The sequence below is a fragment of the Trichosurus vulpecula genome, chromosome 7, assembly GCF_011100635.1.
Source record: "Trichosurus vulpecula isolate mTriVul1 chromosome 7, mTriVul1.pri, whole genome shotgun sequence".
Lineage (NCBI taxonomy): Eukaryota > Metazoa > Chordata > Mammalia > Diprotodontia > Phalangeridae > Trichosurus > Trichosurus vulpecula.
In genome coordinates, this window is record NC_050579.1 from 114,536,413 (window position 1) to 114,559,070 (window position 22,658).

Here is a 22,658-nt window from a genome sequence, read left to right on the forward strand (position 1 = left end):
TGGTCTTATCAGTTCCCATAGACTGTTACCATCATTATGCTGCTGATTACCAAATTTACTTGTCTAGCTCCTACCTCGACTGAACTCGATTCCCATCTCTAGCTGCTTATCTCGACATCTCAAACTGGGATGTCCTATAGTCATCTTCAGCTCGACATGTCCAAAACTGAACTCATTTGCCCCCAAAGCATCCCTCCTTTCTAACTTAATTATTATTGCTGAGGGCTACGTCATCCTCCCCTCCCAGTCACCTAGGGTTACAGCTCAAGTGTCATCCTCAACTCCTAACTCTCCCCCCACCAAATCCAATCTGTTGCCTGTCAATTTTACTTCTGTAACATCTTTCATTTGTAACTTCCCCCTTTTCTCCTTTGACACAGCTATCATGCTGTTGCAGGCTCTCATAACCTCATACCTGGACTATTGTAGGAGCCTGCTAGTTGGTCTCCCTGCTCTCTCTCCCCATTCCAGTCCATCCTCCACTCAGCTATCAGAGCCACCTTCCTGGAGAGAGTATGAAACACTAAATAGGTGTGTCTTGATTAATAAAGACATAGGACTGATAATTGGATCAAAAATCACCTGGAATAGTTGCCATCTTTAAAGACAGGTAGGTTAAAAAGGATATGCTTGAAATTAACTAGCCTTAGCTTTAAAATGTGGTTATTTAAAAAAAAATTGTGTGAGGAGGTCTCTCTACCTCCCCCAGGTTGTATACTGATCAGCACAGATGCTTTAATGTGCTTCTTTTTCCAATCTGCTAGTTTGCCCCTTGACCAGTGGCCTTCTCATCCTGGGGCCTCACTAGTGTTTCATACTCTCTCCAGATGCTAAATTATGTACAATTTAGTTGTCCTCGATATATAAGAAGGGACTCATAGCCCTATTATATATACACTTGGCTCTGCTCAAAAATAATTCTGCTTTCACTCTCATAAACCCCTGGAGTCGGGGAGAACTGAGTTTAAATCCCACTTCACAGAAGTCATGTAATCTCTCAGTTCCTTAGCCAGCTTTCTGAGACTTGAAATTGCAGAACATTTACAAATCTGTGGGGTTGATAGAGGTAGCTTTTTTCATAGGGAATGCTCTATACCAATGAAATCACAGGTTGAGACACAGGTATATCTGTCCTGGTCTTTGACAATCAAGAGAAGGTTACCCTCTTCTCTAATGTTCCCTAGTTACTTTTAATTAAAATTTATTTTCTTCAATTAGGGAGCATTTAATTTTTTTCTTCCTAAAATCTTGTTCCCCACCTCCCCAAGAAAAATAAAGCACTTGTAATAAACATAGTCAAGCAAAACAAATTTCCACATTGACTATATATTTCCACAATCACCTCTATAAAGAGATGGATAACATTTTTCATCATCAGGGCATGACCTCTTTTTTCTTAAATTTTATTTTTTTCGACAAACAAAAATCTCTACTTCCCACTTTCCCCCTACCTCTCCCCACAATTGGGGGAAAAAACCCATAATAAAACCCTTGTAACAAAGATGTATAGACAAATAAATTCCTGCACCAGCTGTGTCAAAAAAAATGTATGTTTCAGTTGAATCCTGAGTTCATCACATCTGTCAGGAGATCAGGAGTATATTTCATCATGAGTTCTCTGAAATTGTGTTGGTTATTGTACTGATCAGAGTTTAGTCCTTCAAAGTTGTTTGTCTTTATGAAGTTGTTATTATATAAATTGTTTTCCAGGTTCTGCTCACTTCACTGTGCATCAGTTCATAACATGTCTTCCTGGGTTTCTATGAAAATTGTTTCTTTCACAATTCCTCACATTATAATAGTATTCCATTCCATCACATTCATATACAATAATTTGTTCAGCCACATTTCAATTAATGGGCACCTCCTTAGTTTCCAATGCTTTGCCACCTCTAAAATCTCTAAACTTTTGTTTCCTCTTTCTTTGATCTTGATCTTTTGATCTACTTAGATCTCACAGTCTCCTCTAGTTAATTTTAAGATTTTGGAGAAGAGCTTTCTCTTGAAGGTTCCTTACTCGGCTTCTGCATTAGCCTGGCCTCAGAAAATCACAGAATTTCAGACATAGAAGGTACTTTAGTGTCCATATAGTCCATCCCATACTTAAAAAGAAATCACCCCTACAATGTACCTGATAAGTGGTTGTGTGCTTCCTTACTGTCTACAAACATGTCCATGCCTCCCCATCCTTAAAAAACTTTCACTCAATATGCCCATTCCTGCTGGCTATTGTCCTATTGTTTCTCCTCCCTTTTGTGGCTAAACTCCTGGAGAAGACTGTCTACAGTAGGCGCTTTACTCATTTAACTCTTTGCAGTCTGCCTTCCAACCTCATCACTCAACTAAAACTGCTCTCTACAAAGCCACTATTGATCCTGACAAATCAAAAAGCTGTTTCTCAATTATACTTCTTGGCCTTTGACAGTGTTGATTACCTTTTTCTTCTTGAGATTTTCTTCTATGTTTTTGTGACACTGTTATTTCCTGGTTTGTCTCCTACCTTTCTGATGGCTCCTGCTTTGTCTCCTTTGCCAGATTTTCACCCACATCGTGTCTGGTAACTGTGGGGATCCCCAAGGCTCTACCCTGGACCCTCCTCTCTTCTGCCTCTATACTATTTTACTTGGTGATCTCATCAGCTCATCTCTAGGAAGATAACTCTCAGATCTACTTGTCCAACCCTAACTTCTTTGTTGACCTACAGTCTTGTTTCTCCAACTGTCTTGAATGAGATATCCTTAAAATATCTTAAACTGAATTCATGCTTTCCCCCCAAAAACCGCCCCTCCTTCTCACTTCTTGATTACTGTTGAGGGTATCACCTCTCTCCTTTAACTCTGCAAACACCCTGTTGGAGGCCTCTGTCACCTCATGTTTGGATGATTGCAGCAACCTCCTCATTGGTATCCCCACCCTGAGTCTGTCATTATCCCAATCCATCCTCTACTTAGCTGTCAAACTGATCTTCCTCAAATGCAGGTCTGACCATATCATCTCCTTCTTTAATAAACCTGAGGTTCTCTATCACTTCTGTGATCAAATATAAAATTTCTCTCTTAAAATATTTAGTAACCTGGTCACTCCTGATGTGTCCAGTCTTCTTACATCTTACTCCCCTGTACACCTTCTGTGTTATATAGTGTTATATAGTGACCCTGGCCTCCTTGCTATTCCTCCAATAAGACAACTCCTATTTCCCAACTGGTTGTTTTCAATGCTTGTCTCCCATGCCTTGAATGCTCTGTCTTCATTTCAACCTCCTAACTTCTCTGATGCCTTAAAGTCTCATCTGAAGTTCCACCTTCTGTAAGAATGCCTTCTCTTTTCTCCTTAATCTCAGTACTTTCTCTGAGTCTGTATCCAATTCACTCTATTTATAACTTTTTTGCATTTTGTCTCTTCCATTAGACTGTGGGCTCCTTGAGAGCAGTGATTATTTCTGGCCTTCCTTTGTATCCCAGTGTCTGATAGGTACTTAATAAATGCTCAATGACTGAATTTTCTTGAAGATTTCCACTGAAGTTTTTCACTATTTCTCAAGACAGCACATTCCCCTTCTAGATACCTGTAATTGTTAGGAAGTTTTTTTTCCCAACAAAAAGTCTAGATTTATTTATCTGTTTCGTGTTTCACCTGCTACCCTTCAAACGCTTGCAGACAGTTATCATGCCTCCCACCTTGAATCTTCTACAAGCTAAACACATCCCATGTATTTCACCCAGTTCTCACTTGGCATGAACTTAAGTCTCTTCACTGTTCTGGATGCCCTCTTCTGGATACTCTTCAGCTTATTAATGTCCTTTCTAAAAGGGTGGTACTCAAAACTGGAAGGAAGGAAACAAGAATTTATTAAGCACCTACCAAATGACAGGAAAAAGTGAAACAGTCCCTGCCCTCAAGAAGCTTAAGTTTTATTACAGGTGGGTAGGAATGATGTGTACATAGGTAAACAAAATATATAAAAATTTTATCCAAGGTAATTTTGTAAAAGGGCACTGGCAATTGGGTGGATAAAGGTGGCTTTCATGTAGGAAGTGGCACCTGAGCTGAGCCTTGGGAAGATGGATTCTCTGGGGAAGAGGGGTGGAAACTGAATTACAAGAAGGGGTAACACTGGGCACAGTGACAGAAAGAGAACACATATATGGGGAACAGCGATGATTTTCACCCAAGTCATTTATAAGGATGTTAAATAGCGCAAGGCCAAGCAGAAACTTCTGGGGCACTCCACTGTGCTAAAGTGCCTTGAAATGCTTGTCAGCCACTTCAGAATTGCATTTCCACCTATGGCTAGTCACCTGCACTTTCTTAGAGAGCTGACGGACACACTAATGACAACTCTTAGATCACTTCATGGACTGCAGAACTCTTTCATCACAACAATCCTGTGAGATAAGAAGGATAGCATCTCCTTTTAATGGATGAGGAAACTAAAGTTTTGAGAGGTTAAGTTTAACAGCTATGATCACACAGCTAGTAAGCTTTGGAGGTAAGATATGAACCTAGCTGTCCTAGTTTCAAGTGCACAGCTCCTTTCATGAGTTTGTCATCGACTAGAATAAGGATAACAAATGCTATTAAGAGATTTCCGTTTGCATCATGTCATAAAAAAAACAACTCACTCATTTCTACTCTAAAGAACAGACCTGTAGACATGCTTGCATAATTCATGTCTTGAAAAGTGTGTTTTTTGAGCAATAGCTAATAATACTAGCATTTATACAAGGTGTTCCAAAAGTGTCAATGAAGTTTTAAACCATTGAAGCTTATTAATTTACTGACTATTTAAATTAAACTAAAGCTTAAAACCACACTAAGACTCTTGGAAGACACTGTGTAACATTTAAAAGTTTGTAAAGCATTATACATGTTATATCATCTATCCTCTCAACAAACTTGTGAGATAGATTCTATTATCACTCCCGTTTTATAGATGAGGAAACAGGCTGAGACAGGTTAAGTGATTTGCCTAAGATCATGCACAGTTATTAAATATTTGAAGTGGTATTTGAACTCAGGTCTTTCTGATTCAAAATCTAGTACTCTTTATCATTTTGTCACAGTTAAAAAAAGGTATTAATCAGATTGACAGACAAAAGGAAGCTAAATTAAGCTTAAAAACCCTAGCCCCCAAAAGCAATTCTGTTCATACTATGGAATAAGCATATCAGGAATGGAAAAGATTAACTCAAAAACAATCACATTTTACATTAAAATACTTTATTGCAATACAGACATTCACAGGGTTCAAAAATCAATACAAAGTAAATTAATAAGAATATTTACAAACAAGTTCACAACAATTGTGTAATAACAAGAGCTGTTAGTAAACAGCTTTAATACAATATTAACCTCTAATTCAATATAATTTTCTAAGGCTTGATAGACAGAATACCTAACATTTTGGTCAGGCATATCTGATAAATAGCTAAAATTCACTGATTTTCATATAAAGGAGAAAAGTCCTCTACCAGTGCATTTTTTGAAGATGCGTAGTTTACCTTTTTTAAATGGGAATTTAAAATTGGGAAAAAAGGCTGACCCATTCCTGTTTATTATAGTGTGCACAACTTTTTTTTTAATTTAATAGCAAAATTTCTAGACTCCACTATTCCCCAAGCCCATCACTTATTTCCCAAACAAATATTCCTTGGTGTTAACATTAAAGTATACTGTATTTCACATATTATAAAAATAACTAAACTAGTTGTTTAGTAGATATGATACTAATAACCATGGTATACTCAACTCTTAATAAGAGCAATTTTAAAAGGATATTAATGGTGAAAGGATACAAATGTGTTATTTCCCCTGTGTGTACAGTAAGCACACAGAATGTCAACAACTGGTGCAGTTGGATGTTTTCCAAATGAATACTTTTAACAGGCCAAATATTCTATTATATTATTAAATAATATTTTGATTAACAATTTTAATGGGAATTTCAGTAACAAATCATTGCACCATAAATACGTGATCCGTATGCAGTGTGCGTATGTGTTTTCCACCCAAGTGAACTTCATTGGGGTTTATCTTGAAGAAGAGAATTACTTCTCCAGTTGCTGAGGGGTACTAAAAGCTTCATACACATTAGCAGCAAAGTCTTTCACTTGTTCCATCATCAATAGGTCCTAATAGAGATGACAATGTAGTGTTAAAATCTTACTCAATTTACATAAAGCACTAACAAGTGCTTAGGAAAACAAACCCAAAAAATTTAAGTGAATTTTCAGTAAACTGAATTATAAATCACATCATCGAGTTCTGAGCTTTCTGTAAAATCTGACTTCTTAAAATATTTTAAATAATATGAGAGCTGTCTTTTTTTAAAATTTAATTACTTGACAGAAAGAAATGTCAGTTCTCCCTCATTTTAATGTATTTGCAATTTTTATATTGGTTTTTCATATCCCTTTTTGCATCATAACAGAATAAAATACATTCCTATCTTGTAATTTTTCTCCATCTCTTTGATGTTGGATTAGCTGCTATAATTCATATGGCTTGATTTTTTAGTAAATAAGTTTTCTGAGTTAAAAACCTGACAAAAAATTATCCCATATTAGCAAAGACTACAGGTTTTAATACTAAAGCTCTGATTTTATTTCCAGTAATTTATAACCCTTTTTAGAAATGATTTGGTATACTAACTTATGGAAATTATAGTTTAAAAAAAGAGGACTATTAACACTCTAGAAATTACTGGGATACTTTAGATCTGGATTTCTTAATCTTTTTTTTTTTTGGCTTGGTCATGAACTCCTTTTCAGAATGTTTTTAAGTGCATAAAATAATATATAAAGATTACAAAGGAAACCAACTATAGTGAAATACAATTATTAGAAAACTAAAAAGAAAAGCCACTAAGTTTGCAGATTCAAGGTTGAGAAGCCTGCTTTAGAGAAATTTAATCTAGGCAATTAGGATCTCCCTGAAAAATAAACACTAATATTAATTTCATTAGATCAGGAGTGCTATGAGGAAAGCCCTCTGGAAACAGTAAACATCACATATAGATGTAAATTACTACTGATCTCTTCCAATGCTAATACGAATTCCATTGACCATTATGGTACACCTAATCCAATCTGTATTCCAACAGGTATGTCCTACAGAAAGACTCACTCCCAAATTTCACAAGTTAGCTGACCCCAAAACAACAGCCTACCCCTCACTGTGTTTTACAGCTTTCAAAAACATATTATACTATAAGAGTGAAATATAGTTAAGATACATGAATTCAGTAGTAACATCCCCAACTTACTGAATACTCTTATTTTATGGTGCCAAGAAAATGTGCTTCTTACCTGAACAAAGTGACTAGGGGTCTCACTGCAAACTGAATGGATCTGTCCATTTATTATTGGAATTATCTTAGCTAATGGCAGGCTGACACTGGAGAGACTGTGGAAAAGCACAAGAAGAATTATTTAATGTGGTCATCTTCCAAAACAGGCAAAACCAGAATACAATGTTCTCATCAAAAACACTGTGATAGGTAGGCGCTTGGAGGTAAAAAACTTATGACAGCTCCATTACCTTAAAGAGATTCATGTTACTGGAGAAAAGACATGGACATAAAAGAATGAACAATGATACAAGGCAGCATACACTAAGTTCCCAATAGGGAATAGTTTTTAAGTGCCTGCTCTGGGTGGGTGCTGAGGACAAAAGGACAGAGAATGGTAGGAACCCTGAGTGCAAAGGAATTTACATGGTAATAGGAGTGACAGGTGCATATAAAAATATGCTGTGCAGCATTAATATAACCTAAACATAAATACAGACCAAGTGATTAAATACAGAGTTGTTTGGGAGGGAGGACACCAGCAGTTGGGGCCATCAGGAAAGACTTCATGTGGAAGATGGTGCCTGAGTTTCATCTTAAAGGAGAGAGATGAACAGAGTTCACTTTGGGCATAGGATGGAGCCAGTGCAAAGGCCAGGAGACAGGAGAGAGAGGGTCATGTGAGAAGAACAGAAAGGAGGGTGGTCTGGGCCAGATTCCAGATTTCAAGAGGAAGAGGAGTGTTCATTGAAACTGCAACAAGTCAAGGAAGGCTCTGCAGTGGAGGTCTTGAGCTATGCCTTCAAAGAAGAGTGTGATTTAAATAAGCAGAAAGGAAGAGGGAGGACATTTCAAGAAAAGAGATAGGTTTCAGACTATCAGGAATATTTGCATAAGGCATTGAACAGTTTGGCTGAAACAAAATGTAGGTTTGAGTAGGGAAGTAGTGTCTGATAAATGGAAGAGGGAGATGGTAGGAGGCTTGAGTACATATAAATAAGCCTTGAAGATCAGTTAATGGAATTGGAACTTCATATATAGTTCACTTCTTATCTGAATTTTCATAAATATGGTCAATTTACATTTATACAACAAAATCCCACAATGAAAAGGTGTCATCATATTGGATTTCGGATTTTCTAAAATTATAAATAGCAGCAGAGTTTCCTTCATATATTAATTTAAAAAACTTTTCTAAAGCCTTTTATGATAATGATATGTATAAGATGCTTCTCTGATAGTATTCATTCCTCTCGAAATCATTATTTATTTAATGTCTACTATGTGCAGGTTGTTATTCTAGGCACTGTAGAGAACATATTAGTGTAAGACACAGCAGTTTTTACCTTAAAGAAGTGTATAACTTAATAGCAAAAACCAATCTTTCTGGAAACTAGATGATCTGTAGGCAAATGAATGATATACTTAAGCTCACTTAATATGTATTTGTTGTGTCTATGATGTGTAAGGCATTGTGTGAGACTTCCAGCATATAAAGATGTAAAACAACACAGTCTTTGACCTCAATGACTTTACAATCTAATGGAGACATAAGCTATGAATGTACACAAATTAGTAAGGTACAAGGTGAAATATGATAAGGGCAAAGAACAGGTCTATAAAAAAGTGCCTTAAGAAATTTTGAGGAAAGAACATTGGGCCGGGATGTGAGGACCTGAGTTTGAATCCCAGCTCTGCTAACTCACTACTTATATGCTCCTGGGGTTATTTAACCTCTCTGTACTTTAACTTCCTCATTTACCAAATAAGGGGGTGGCCTACATGATGTTTAAAGTCCTGATAAACCTTATGATCTAGAATCTTCTATGATCTAAGACAAGGCTGTCCAAAATGTGGCCCACAGGCAGCATGCAGGCCTGCAGTCCAATTTATGCGGCCCACCTACAAGCACAGAAATTTACATAAATGTTTTAGTAAACGAAGCTGAGCTACTGCAGAGCTCTCACTAAAATGGCAAATTAAAATATATCGTCCATTGTTTCAATAAAAACCTAAGGTTGGACAGCCCTGATCTAAGATCTTGACCTTAAAACAATCGTTAACTTGTCAAAATGGATTTATAATCTCACCACTACCTTTACCTTCCTATTGTCTTGTAAGATCAAAGAACTTTTGAGTTTGAAGGAATCTTATAAATCTCCCAGCTCAGCCTCTTAACCAATCCAGAAATCCTAATGGTTACAAATTATGTTACGAATCTGGTTATAAGGAAAACACATAGTCAGTGGTTTGCTATTTAGGTACTATAGCAAAACCACATTAATTAGAACTCCACTAAGTGGGAAATTATGATTTGACAGGCCAATCTTGGTATTTAGTTTTATGTTATTTATAAAGAAAAGGTTTGCTAAGTAAAGTATGTAAATAAAATTTGGGGGGAAATATTTAAAGTATTTGTTTTGAAACACCTTTAGATATATTTCAAAAGCATAATTTTTACAGCAAAATCATTACCATGTTAATTACAGAATCACTCAACAGTAGACTAGGAAGGGACTTCAGAGACAATCTAAGCTAATCCCAACAGAAACATGAATCGCATCTACACCATCCTTAACGTGGCCATTCATTAAAGTACATCACCATAAGGAACTCTACTAGTTGACCTTTTATTAACCTAGTTACAGTTACATATGTACTTTTTTTTAAACAAAAGCAAAACAGCATTTCTTTTAAAATATCCAATAATTCGGAAAGCTTTTCTTACATTTAACTGGTGAGTTAAAAAAAGACTAAGTTATAATCAATGGTATTTACAGTAGTTTTTATAGCATAGCATACAATAAAAAGAATAAATATACTATTAAAGATTTAAAATGCAGGTGTTGAGAACTTTAGAAAGAAATTCTAAATTTCTTTTATTTAATGTTCATTCAGTGCCTAATGTGTACAAAATTCTATTTGAGGCAATATGTAGTTAGTAGAGAGCAAATTACTTGCTTTTGATTAAAAGCTAATTTTCAGATTTGAAAGGAAGGAAAAAATATTACTTATCTTGGATAGTGTAGATAGAAAATATTTTTAGGATACCTTTAGCATTAGAAGGAGAATTTAAACCCAGGTCCTTTCACTCCAGAGTCAGTATTCTTTTCACTAAACCATACTGCTTCCCAGAGAGATCGTGGGAAGGTAGCATACAGAAAGATAGCTTTACTTCTTAACTACCTATTATATTACAGAAAAGCTTCTTTGGGGGAAATACTAATACTATCTTTAATCAATACAGAATCTTCTACAAGGGAACTGTAGTGTTTGGCTTAGCAGAATTCAATTCAACTGAAGAAATACTTCTCTAATTTTACATACTAATGTATTTAGTATGTCCTTAGAGTACCTTAAAATGGAATAAAACTTTTCCACAATAAATTTCTTAGTGTTCAAAGCACTTATCTTGTTGCGATTATTAAACCCTTTTTTTATATATGATCTTACCTATTCATGGAGTCACTGTGATTCAAATCTTGTTCAGTAGGTCTAAAAAACTCAGCCATATTGTCTAGAAGTCGACTGAAACCTCTGTTTAAGCAGGTGTTCAAAACTGTACTAAAGTCTGGACTGTGTAAGATGAAAAAAAAAACGGTTAATATTTACCTATCTTATAGAGAAGGAATTTTAAAAAATTGCCTTAAATATGGTCATAATCAACAGCTAACAGTATCAATTTAAAATTTATAATGACTTCAGTTAAAACTTTGCATATTAGTACCCACAGAAATCAATGTTTTAATAAATATAACATGAATAATATATTCATGTAAATATAATATAATATGAATAAATGTTTTATGCACCAGGCATAGAAAAAAGACTTGCACATCTTTCCTTATATTATTCATTGATTTACAGAATTTAGTTTGACATCACAGTGTCAATGTTGTTTACCTCAGGAAATTCTTCTGGTCTCTTAAATTCATTGTTACAGATTATGGGTGAATAAAGATTTTTATATTACACAGCTTACAACTAGTAATAGTACTCAGGTATGGAGAAAAACTAATAAAATGGGTTATTGTGAATGGTAAAAGATGCTTACTTACACTGCTTTTATTTTTGGTATCTATTTAAAAGAGGGAGATATATAGTGAAACTTCTGAGGCCTCAAAAAGCAGAGCAATTAAAGAAATAATAATTGGGACCTAGGGACAATGGTCAAAGAAGTGGGTTTATCAGGTCTAGAGAATGAATGGCAGTTAACTGTTTCTATCAATGACATCACTATTCAACTAATCTCTCATGTTTGGAAGCTCAGTATTTATTATATTTAACCTCTTTCATATCCAATTAGTTACCAAGTCCTGTCTTCTACCTCTGCTTTCATAATCTCTCTCATCTGTAACCTTCTTTATATACTCCAACTTCCAACCTAGTAATGGTCCCTATTACTACTTATCTGGACAACCACCCAAAAGATCATCCTGTGTCACTTGCTCATCTATCCAGTCTGTCCTTCATATCACAACCAAATTCAACTTTCTTACACATAGATTTAGTAACTTTTTTTCTACTCAGAATTCTCCAATGCCTCTTTATTGCCAATTGAATAAAGTTCATACTCTTTCATCTAGCATTCAAAGCCTCCATCTTATAATCCCTCTCTACTCCATGTACTCTTTTCTATAACTAAACTGTTTTCCATGTATGCCCTATACTTTTCCCCTCTATACTTTTGTGTGTATTGTTCCTCCTGTTTAGGATGATACAGATACTCTAAATATGAGATCTTTGTCTACTGCCAGTAAGTTGGCCAAGTACTTGAAGAACTTAACCAGATAACCTATATGGCCTAGTGGATGCTTGACTAGTATCTACTTGACTATTGTTTAGAAGACTTAGGTTTGGATTCCACTTCAGATACTCATTAGCTGTATAACCCTGAGCAAATTATTTAAGCTTCTTCAATTTAGCTTCTTTCTATGTACAAATACGGATAATAGTACCTACTGCACTTATCTCACAAAGTTTCTATGCAGGAAAAATGAGCTATTAGATAAAATGAGCTATTAGTCAGACATGCAACTGCACAGGCTGCATACAGCCCACAACACTCCCGAGAGTGACCTAAATAAGATTAAGATCTAATTGGGAAATATTTAACAATACAAAAATATAAACAGAATATAGATAATGTTCATATATGGTTTTCTAGGTCAGTATGAGGCCCCCAGGTATCCTTACATGAGGTTTAGTGGCCCTGTTTCCATTTGAGTTTCACACTGCAGCCCTAAGGTACTATATATAGATGTCACTAAGTATAATAATTATTACTTTGATAAACATGGAAACCTTCTTGATAAGTGAAACCAGGAGATAAAAGGAAGCTGTAATTATGTGGGAGGGGGGGAACTCACAGGTTGCCCTAGAGAGGCAGAAAAAGGAGCTGGCCCCTTTGACCCAGCAATACCACTACTAGGTCTGTATCCTAAAGAGATAAAAAAACAAAAAGGAAAAGGACCTATATGTACAAAAATACTTATAGCAGGTCCTTGAGTGGTGGGAAAGAATTGGAAATTCAGGGGATGCCCATCACCTGGGAAATGGCTGACCAAGTCATGGTATATGATTGTGATGGAATACTATTGTGCTATTATAAGAAATGATGAGCAAAATGCTCTCAGAGAAACCTAGAAAGACTTAACCAAAATGATGCAAAGTAAAGTGAGCAGAACTAGAACAGTGTACACAGTAACAGGAATATTATATGATGATCAGAGGCCAATGACTTAGCTATTCTCAGCAATACAATGATCCAAGAAAATTAGAAATTGCACATGCATAATCTATATCCAATTGCTTGATTTCTCAATGAGGGAGGTGGGGAAGGAGAGAGAATGAGGACATGGAACCCAAATTTTAAAAACAGTAAGTATTAAAACGTTTTGACATGTAATAGGGGAAAAACATTAAAAAAAAAAAAGAAAAAGGAGCTGGAACAGTTGGTTTCATCATGTGCCCAAAGGCAACAAGAATGATCATTTCATGGAATTCTTGATCATTTCCTACTGCAAGATTCATGACAAATATAAGCAAAGATAATTGTAGCTTAGGTTTAATATCCATTGCAGATGATGTAGAGACCAAGAACTTTTATAAAGAACTGGGCACAATTCAAAACAAGTCAATATAAAAATCTGTTAGTAACCTCAATACAAAAGTAGGAATGGGTCAAAGAATTATAGATTACTCAGAAACCTCATATATATCTATTATTAATGTTTTCTTACAGAAGAGTCAGAAGATGCTGGGTATGACAAGAACTGGACATTACAAAAAATGAACTGACTACAAGTTATCTTGACAGGAAAAACTAGTTACTGATGTGGGAGTCAGAATTAGCTATTGGTATATGTATAGCCATATCATACAATCAAAATCACACTTGAAAAAAGACAAAAGATAAGAAGACACTATGACAACTTTAAATGAGTCACCAATATAAAAAACAATGAAAAGTAGAAAAGTCAAACATTTTCAACTTGATTATCACCATTTCTGGCACAAGTTTAACTGATGAAAAATAGCAGCCATAACAATGTGGCCATTAAGTCTGGAAACTGGCTCCACTTGGTCTCCATGCCCAGGAGATAGACATGGCAGGATACTAATAGTATCATAAAACACTATAGTATTTTAAAACTTCTAAAACACTTAAGATCAATGAAAGGAAAAACAATAGTCTCTAGAAGCTTGGCATGACACCCAAGTGAGTGACATTCCCAGATTATGTACATACATACCTACACATATGCATACAACCTCACACAGACTTAAAGAGTGAGGCAGGCTTTTTGTGCTCTTTGTTCTCTGGCCTGGTATGGAAGCCTCTCTCTGCCTTGCCACCTCATGCTCTCTTAGATATCTTTCACTTGTTCTTTGGACTAAGGCTCAGAAACTCTCTTGCTTTTTCTGCTTTCTCAGGGGCTCCACTGCATCCCAGCAAGAAGAGCCTAATGAGAACCTGAGAAAGGTATTCATTCCTTTGTTCCCTCCTTCCTAAGATATTTTCACTGATTGTATTTTAGTTCTCAATGTTCTACTTTTGTGTATGTCTTCTCTTCTTATTAACCTTGACCTTGTGTATTCTTTGTGTATGTAAAATTTACCATTATGAGTTCTAATTTAAGGTTTAAAATGCAAGTTATTGATTGAGCTAATTATTTTGATGAACAATGATTTGCATTCTTGTTCATGTGCTAATATTTTCCCAATATGATCAAAATATATAATTTTTAACATTCCTATGGTGCTATATTTTTTCACCAATTTTATTTTATTTTCAGTTCCAAATTCTCCCCTCCCCCTCCCCTTTGAGAAGGCAAGAAGAATAAAGCTCATCACGAATATGTATGGTCATGTGGAACAAATGCTCTCATTAGCTATAGAAAGTAAGAGAGAGACACAGAGAGACAGAGAGACAGAGAGAGAAACAGAGAGAGGGAGGGAGAGAGGGAGGGAGGGAGGAAGAAAGAAAGAAAGAAAGAAAGAAAGAAAGAAAGAAAGAAAGAAAGAAAGAAAGAAAGAAAGAAAGAAAGAAAGAAAGAAAGAAAAAAAGAAAGAAAGAAGAAGGAGAAAGAAAGCAGAAAAGAAAGAAAGAAAGAAAAAGAAAGAAAGAAAGAGAAAGAAAGAAGGAAAGAAAGAAAGAAGAAAGAAAGAAAGAAGGAAGGAAGGAAGGAGAAAGAAAAAGAAAGAAAGAAAGAAAGAAAGAAAGGAAGGAAGGAAGGAAGGAAAGAAGGAGGAAGGAAGAAAGGAAGGAAAAGAACATATGTCTTGATCTGCACTTATTATGAGTCCTTTGGAATTGGGGTCAGTCACTGTGTTGATTAGAATCTCTAATTCTTTCAGAGTTGACTGGCTTTACAATATTGTTGCTATTGTATAAATTGTTTTCCTGGTTCTGCTCACTTCATTCTGCATCAGTTCATATTGTCATCCCAGGTTTTTCTGAAACCATCTCCTTTCATAATTTCTTACACACAATAGTTTTCAGTCGCAATCATATATAATTTATTCAGCCATTTCTCAACTGATGCACATTCTTCTTAGTTTCCAATACTTTGCTACCACAAAAAGAGCTGCTATAAATACTTTTGTACATATGGGTCTTTTTCCTTTCTTTGACCTTTTTGGGATATAGACCTAGTAGTGCTATTTCTGGCTCAAAAGGTATGCACAGTTTAATAGCTTTTTGGGCATAGTTCTGAATGGTTGGATTAATTCACAACTTCACAAACAGTACATAGAGAATCTGTTTCCCACAACTCCTCTAACATTTGTCATTTTCCTTCTTTTTTGTCAACTTACCCAATCTGATGGGTATGAGGTAGAATCCCAAAGCTGCTTTAATATGCATTTCTCTAATTATTTGTGAGTTAAAACATTTTTTCATAGGGCTATTGATAGCTTGATTTCTTCTTCTGAAAACTGCCTAGTCATATCCTTTGACCATTTATCAATTGGGGAGTGGCTCTTTTCTTAGAAACTGAAATTTGACTCAGGTCCCTATATTATCTTAGAAATGAAATGTTTGTCAGAGAAACTTGCTGCAAATAATTTTTCCCAACTTCCTGCTTCTCTTCTAATTTCAGCTGCCTTGGTTTGCTTTGAGCAATCCCTTTTTAATTTCAAATAATTAAAAGTTTCTATTTTACTGCTGTATACCATTCAATCTCTTATTTGGTCATGAACTCTTCTCCAAAGATCTCACTGGTAATTTCTTCCATATTCCTCTAATTTCCTTATGATGTCACTCTTTACGTCCAAGTCACGTGCCCATTTGGAGCTTATCTTGGTGTCAGATGTTGATTTACAACTAGTTTCTGCCAGGCTGTTTTACAGTTTTCCCAATAATTTTTTTGTCAAATAATAAGTTCCTGGGGCAATAAGCTGGGATACTTAGGTTTATCAAATACTAGGGTACTGTAATGATTTGTTTCTGTACATTGTGAACCTAATCTTTTCCACTGACCAACCTGTCATTTCTTAACCAGGACCAAGTTATTTTTGACAATTATAGTTATGTAGTATACTTTGAAATTAGGTACTGATAGGCCACCTTTTTACCCTTTCAAAAAATCAATTTCTCTAACATTCTTGACATTTTATTCCTTCAGATAAATTTTGTTTCTATTTTTGCTAGACCTATAAAGTAGTCCTTGTTAGTTTGATTGGCATGGCATTGAATAAGTAAATTAATTTAGGCAGCATTGTCATTTTAAGTAATTAATATATTTCTAATTATGTATATCTGCCTTTATGTAAAGAGCGTTTTGTAATTGTGTTCACAAAGTTTCTATGTGTGTCTCGGCAGGTAGACCCCCAACTATTTTATATTGTCTGTAGTTATTTTAAATAGAACTTCTCTATCTCCCGCTGCTGCATTTTGTTGTTAATACACAGAAATGTGGAAGATTTCTGCAGATTTCATTTATATCCTGCAACTTTGCCAAAATTGTTAATTGTTTCAGTTAGTTATTTAGTTGACTCTAGGTTTCTCTAAGTAAACCATCATATCAGCTAGTTTTGCTTCCTCTTCGCTTATGCTTAGTTCTTTAATTTCCTTTTCTTATTGCTATAAGTACATTATTGAATAGTAAATGGTAATGGATATCATTGCTTCACTCTTGATCATATTGGAAAAGCTTCAAAATTGTTGCCATTATAGATAATGCTGTCTACTGATTTCAGATACTACTTATTTTAAGGAAAGCTCCATTTATTCCTACACTTTCTTGTGCTTTTAACAAGAATGGGTGTTTTATTTTGTCAAAAGCTTTTTTTTTTGCCTCGTTGAAATAAGTATGATTGTTGTTGGGGGGGGGTTATTACTAACATGGGCAATTATGCTGACAGTTTTCCTGTTATTGAACTAGCCTTGCATTCTTGGTATAAATCCAGCCTAGTTATAGTATATAAACTTTGTAACAAATTGCTATAATCTCCTTGGTAGTGTTTTATTTAAAATTCTTGCAACAACGGGTTCATTGGGTAAACTGGTCTAAAGCAGGGATGGGGAACATGTGGCCTTCTATGTCCTTGGGTGTGGCCTTTTGACTGAGTCCAAATTTTATAGAACAAATCCTTTTATTAAGGGGATTAGTTCTGTGAAGTTTGAATTCAGTCAAAGGGCCACACTTGAGCACTTAGAGGGCCACATGTGGCCTTGAGACTGCAGGTTCCCCACTGCTGGTCTAAAGTTTTCTTTCTGTTTTGACTCCTTAGTTTAGGTATCAAGACAATATCTGTTATAGAAATAATTTGGTAGGACTTCTTTAGTTATTTTTCAAATAGTTTACATAGTATATAATTAATATTATGTATTATTGTAATTAATTGTTTTTTAAATGTTTCATTTTAAATGTTCATCATCAATGTGCTGAAAGAGGACACATGTATAACTCTGGGTGACTTTAATAAAAGAGTAGGCACAGACTACCAGACAGGACAGGGAGCTAAGAGGAATGGGGTTGCAAACAGCAACAGAAATGGTCACTTAGTACTGAAGACATGCATCTTATGACCAACACTGTCTTCTGTTTATCTAAATACAATATAACATTGTGGATACACCCTTGCAGCAAACACTAGCATTTAATAGACTATGTCATTGCAAGGAGAGGAGACAGACAGGATTTAAGAGTGATAAAGGCAACATGTGCTAGTGCTGGACTGATTACAGACTTATCCACTCAAGCTAAATATCTGCATTCAACAAAAGCTGTGGTCCCAAGGCAAGATGGATCCAAGGCCACTACCAAAAGACTTAAGATCAACAGATTAGAGTGCTTGCTGATTTGGAGGGGAAGCTGAGTCATCACAAGATTGGCAACAATGGAACAGAAAAGGAGTGGGCAGCTTTCAGAGATTTGATGTACAGCATTGCATTTATTCATCTGGTCCAGAAGGCTCACAAACATTAAGACTGGTTTGATGAAAATGATGGGGAAATTCAGAAGCTGCTAAATAAAAAATAACTCCACAGGGTTTACCAGCAGGATAGTTCATCTGTCTCTAAGAAGGTAGAATTTAACTCCAAAGTTACCTATAATATAAAATACATATAATATATGTACATATAACTATGAAGTGCAAATGCAGGATTCTTGACTTAGTAAAAAGGCAGATGAAATTCAGTTTTGCACTCACAGTAACAATTCAAAGTGCTTTTATGATGCCCTGAAAGCTATTTATGAGCCAAAGACCTATGATACATCTCAACTACTCAGTGCTGATGGAGCCACATTGACAGGTGATAAGGTTATGATCCTGGAGAGATGGGCTAAACACTTCCACAGTGTTTTGGACAGATTGTCATCAATGCTGAGGCCACTGACTGTTTATCCAAGTTGAAGTCAATCACTCTTTAGCCAAATTTCCAACTGAAGAAGAGGTTTTGAATACCATTAGGCTCCTCTCATGTGGCAAAGTGCCTGATGCTGATTCTATTCCAGCTGAGATTTACAAGGCAGAGGGTCCACTGCTCATACAAAAGATGACTGAAATCTTCTAGGAAGTTATTGCCCAGGAGATAAAGGATGCCTCTGTTGTCCATCTCTATAAAGGTAAAGGAAATATATCTGTGACAATCACAGGGAGGTCTCTCTCTTAGTCACTGCTGGCAAGATTCTTGCCAGAGTGCTCCTTTATAGAACTTCCCCTGGATCCTTCACCTGGAAGACGGTGCCAGAGTAGCTTCAGAAAGAGGCAAGGAATGGAGTTGCCTGACAATTCTAGAAGAAATGTCAGGAGAAGAATAGAGGTTTGTTTTTCTTTCTTTTTTTAATTTTTTGTTTTATTTTTTCTCAATTACATGTAAACAAAAATTTTTAACATGTGCTTTTTTAAATTTTGAGTTCCAAATTTTCTCCGTCCCTCCTCTCTCCCATCCTTGAGAAGGCAATTTGATATTAATATACATGTGTAGGGTAATGTATCATCTCCCCATTTAAGAATTTAAATAGTTTAACCTTGTTTAGTTCCTTATGATCCCTCATTCATGCTTACCTTTTTTAATTCTTCTCTTGTGTGGTGTTTGAATGTCATAATTTCTTCTCAGCTCTGGTCTTTTCATTAAGAATGCTTCAAAGTCCATAATTTCATTAAATATCCATTTTCCCCCAGTGAGATTATATTCAGTTGTTCGGGGTTGGTTATTGGTTGTAAGCCTAAATTCTTTGCCTTTTGGAACATCATATACCAAGTTCTCAGATCCTTTATAGCAGTGGCTACTAAATATTGTGTGATCTTGATTGTGGTTCTTCGTACTTGAATTCTTTCTGGCTGTTTGCAGTATTTTCTCTTTAACCTAGGAGCTCTGGATTTTAGCTACAATATTACTGAGTTTTAATTTTGGGGTGGTGATTCTTTTAATTTCTACCTTGTCCTCTGGTTCTAAGATATCTGGATAGTTCTCTTTTATGATTTATTTTAATACAATGTTTATGCTCTTTTTATTCATTTCTTTCAGGTAGTCCAGTGTTTCTTAAGTTATCTTTCCTCAATCTATTTTCCAGGTCAGCTGTTTTTCCTATGAGATAGTTCACATTTTCCTCCTATTTTTTGGTCTTTTGACTTTGTTTTGTTGTTTCTTAATATCTCATGAGCTTCAATTTGGCCAATTCTAATTTTCAAGGAGCTATTTTCTCCAGTACGGTTTTATGCCTCTTCTACCAAGCTGTTAATTTTCTTTTCATATCTTTCTTCCATAGCTTTCATTTCTTTTCCCATTTTTTCCTCTACCACTTTCATTTGGTTCTTAAAAATCAGGTTTTTTATTTTATTTTTTTTAAATTTTGCACTGAAACAAAAACCCTTGAACTCTTCTAGGAATTCTGATTGGAGTCCAATCTCCATTTTCCTTTTCTCCTTTGAGGCTTTGCTTGTATAAGTTTTCAAGTTATTATCTTCTTCTGTGTTTGTATATTAAGTTTCCCTGTTACCACAGTAACTTTATAGCCAGGCTCTTTTTTTTTTCTCATTCTTCTAGCCTATTTGTTGATTTTGTTAGTGCTAAGCTCTGCATACTTTTGTGGGGAGGGGGGAAACGTCTGGCTGAGCTTCTGTCCTTCTACTTTCGCTGCTTTCATGGCTCAGTCTGGAGGCCTGCAAGTTTTGAGTTTTCCCAAACTGGTGATGTAGGGAGAGGTTTGTTCACTGCCCTCCTGATCTGAGCTCTGTATGTTCCTGACCCATATTTTGGTCTGTTGACTTGTGGGTGCTTGGGTTTTAGTAGATCAGGCCTGCACAATGGTCTTCAGAGCTTGCTGCACACCAAAGGATTTTGGGTACCTGTGAAAAATGTAGAGGAAAACATCCTTTGCATGTAGAGGAAATTCTTTGGTATTCAAGTGGCTCAAGAGCTGTAAGCAGCCTTTGGGCTGCAAGTTGTACAAGTTTGCAGTAGATTGTTGTTGGACTCAGTCAATGTTAGCCCCCTGGTAGGTTCTGCAGGCTCAGACTGACTGAACTGCTAGCTCCCCTTTGGTCTGGTACTCCTAATTGGTTATTTAACTATAGGCTTATTGCTGGGATAAAGATTAGTCATCCCAACAAACATGTCCTTGAGAGGTACTATCTGGTAACCAGAAGATGTAAAAGACACAGAGTAAGAGTTCAAGTATGTTGGGTGAACATCTTTGGAGACTATGTAAGTGGACAAGAATCTCACAGGATGAGAAGATGGATTGTGATTTGTACTGATGAAGAAAGTGCCCACAATGAAATATCCAAAGTCCAATGAAATATCAAAGTCACCAGAAAATACAAATAGGCTTAAATGATAAGTGATTTAGGTGGAAGAAGAATTTTCAGATACTAAGAATGATAAAGTACAAAACAAATTGGTTAATGGTGTCATAACATTGACATAATAATGTCAAAACATTTAAGGACGCATATATCTCCAATAATTAAGTGATATTATGCCTGGAATTAGTAGACAGAGTAGTTATATATGTTTATAGTTCTGGCATTCTATGATTCAATCTTGGAAGTCAAGTTGAAAATCCAATTTTAATTCATACCATTTTTGGAGCATTAAAATACACAAGACATTCAAATATATATTTTTAATATGCAGGATATACATACCTTTCCAACATATCTCTTGTTTCATTAAGTAGTTTAATAGTAGTAATATCTCCTGCTGTGAGACCACAAGCCTAAAAAATAAACAGGCCATATTTTAGGTTCTAAGAAGCTAATACTGTTATGATGGAAGTTAATCAAATTATCAAATTTAAGAATTTAGAATTTTTCAAAGACTAAGCTTTGTCAATGTCAAAACAATGTTTAAAAAAGGAAAACATTATTTACATACACACTCATGTCTAATGTATGTATATTTATAAACCATACCTAAAGGGTACATAAGTATAGCTTTCAATCTGGCTCACCCCTTACAGATCTCCAATTTATTTCCTTATACAAGATGGTTATATGAAGAGACTTTCACGATCCTCTAAATCAGTCCATAACCTGAAATATCTTCATGTAGCCTAGCAACTTAATCAACACTAGATGCACTGGACCTTTTCGGTGGGTACAGTTTTGTCAACACTTACATTTTTGGACATAGTAATCTATAGGACAGATAGACAGTGGTAAAATCCAGAATTTGACCATCATATGGATGGATTAATCACTCTGGCAGTGCTTTCTATACACTGTGAACTTTGCAGCCACATTTTTTTTTATTAGTCCTGAGAAGGGCAGCAACGGGATAGAAAAACAGGCTCAAAACAAGAAAAATCTGGGTTCAAGTTGTGCTTCTGACACATAATGGCAGTGTGATCCTGGTCAAGTCAATTTTTCAGAGCTCTAGGCAACTCTCTAATACTCTTAAGTTGAAGAGAAGGAGCTGATCTGAATTGATAGGAAGTGTTTCCTTACTTGGGAGTTACCTAAAACAATGAAATCACAGGTAAAGTTCCTATCCCTAGTCATCTTGCAAAACAGATGCTGCAGTATAAGAATATAACAGCAAATTATCAGGTAAACCTATGAGTGCAGAAATCAAAGTCTGATAACCTCACAACATTCACTAGGAAATTACACAGAGACAGGCTGAATGGGTGGTAAGATTTTCCCCATTACTCACAAATCTGGTGCCCTACCAGCTGGAAGCACACTCTTTACTTTACATCTACCCCTGTGTCCCACCAGCCCTTGAGGAAAGTTTTAGGGAGAGGTATAGTTTATGAGTGCATGACTGGGTATGAATGGTTGAGGCAGCAGGGCCCCCTCCTAGGGCTGTCTGAGTCATTAGTGCCATCTGAAGGCAGGACTTAAAAGCCTCCAGAATAAAAAGACCTAGTTTTGGGGAATTTAGTTTAGGCAAAATATAAATTCCATGACT

The 22,658-nt window shown here is 35.7% G+C and overlaps 1 protein-coding gene across 1 annotated transcript in view; it reads right to left on the reverse strand.

Annotated features, from left to right (window-relative positions):
- Positions 1-5,199: 5,199 nt before the first annotated feature.
- The window catches only part of PEX3 (peroxisomal biogenesis factor 3), a 61,178-nt gene continuing 43,719 nt past the window's right edge, over positions 5,200-22,658 (reverse strand). Inside the window, exons 9-12 of the mRNA XM_036768565.1 lie at positions 21,392-21,462; positions 10,742-10,864; positions 7,308-7,404; positions 5,200-6,131 (exon numbers count right to left, since the gene is read on the reverse strand). Coding sequence (XP_036624460.1) covers positions 6,048-6,131; positions 7,308-7,404; positions 10,742-10,864; positions 21,392-21,462 — 375 coding nt within the window. The 3' untranslated portion in view covers positions 5,200-6,047. The remainder of the gene's footprint in view (positions 6,132-7,307; positions 7,405-10,741; positions 10,865-21,391; positions 21,463-22,658) is intronic.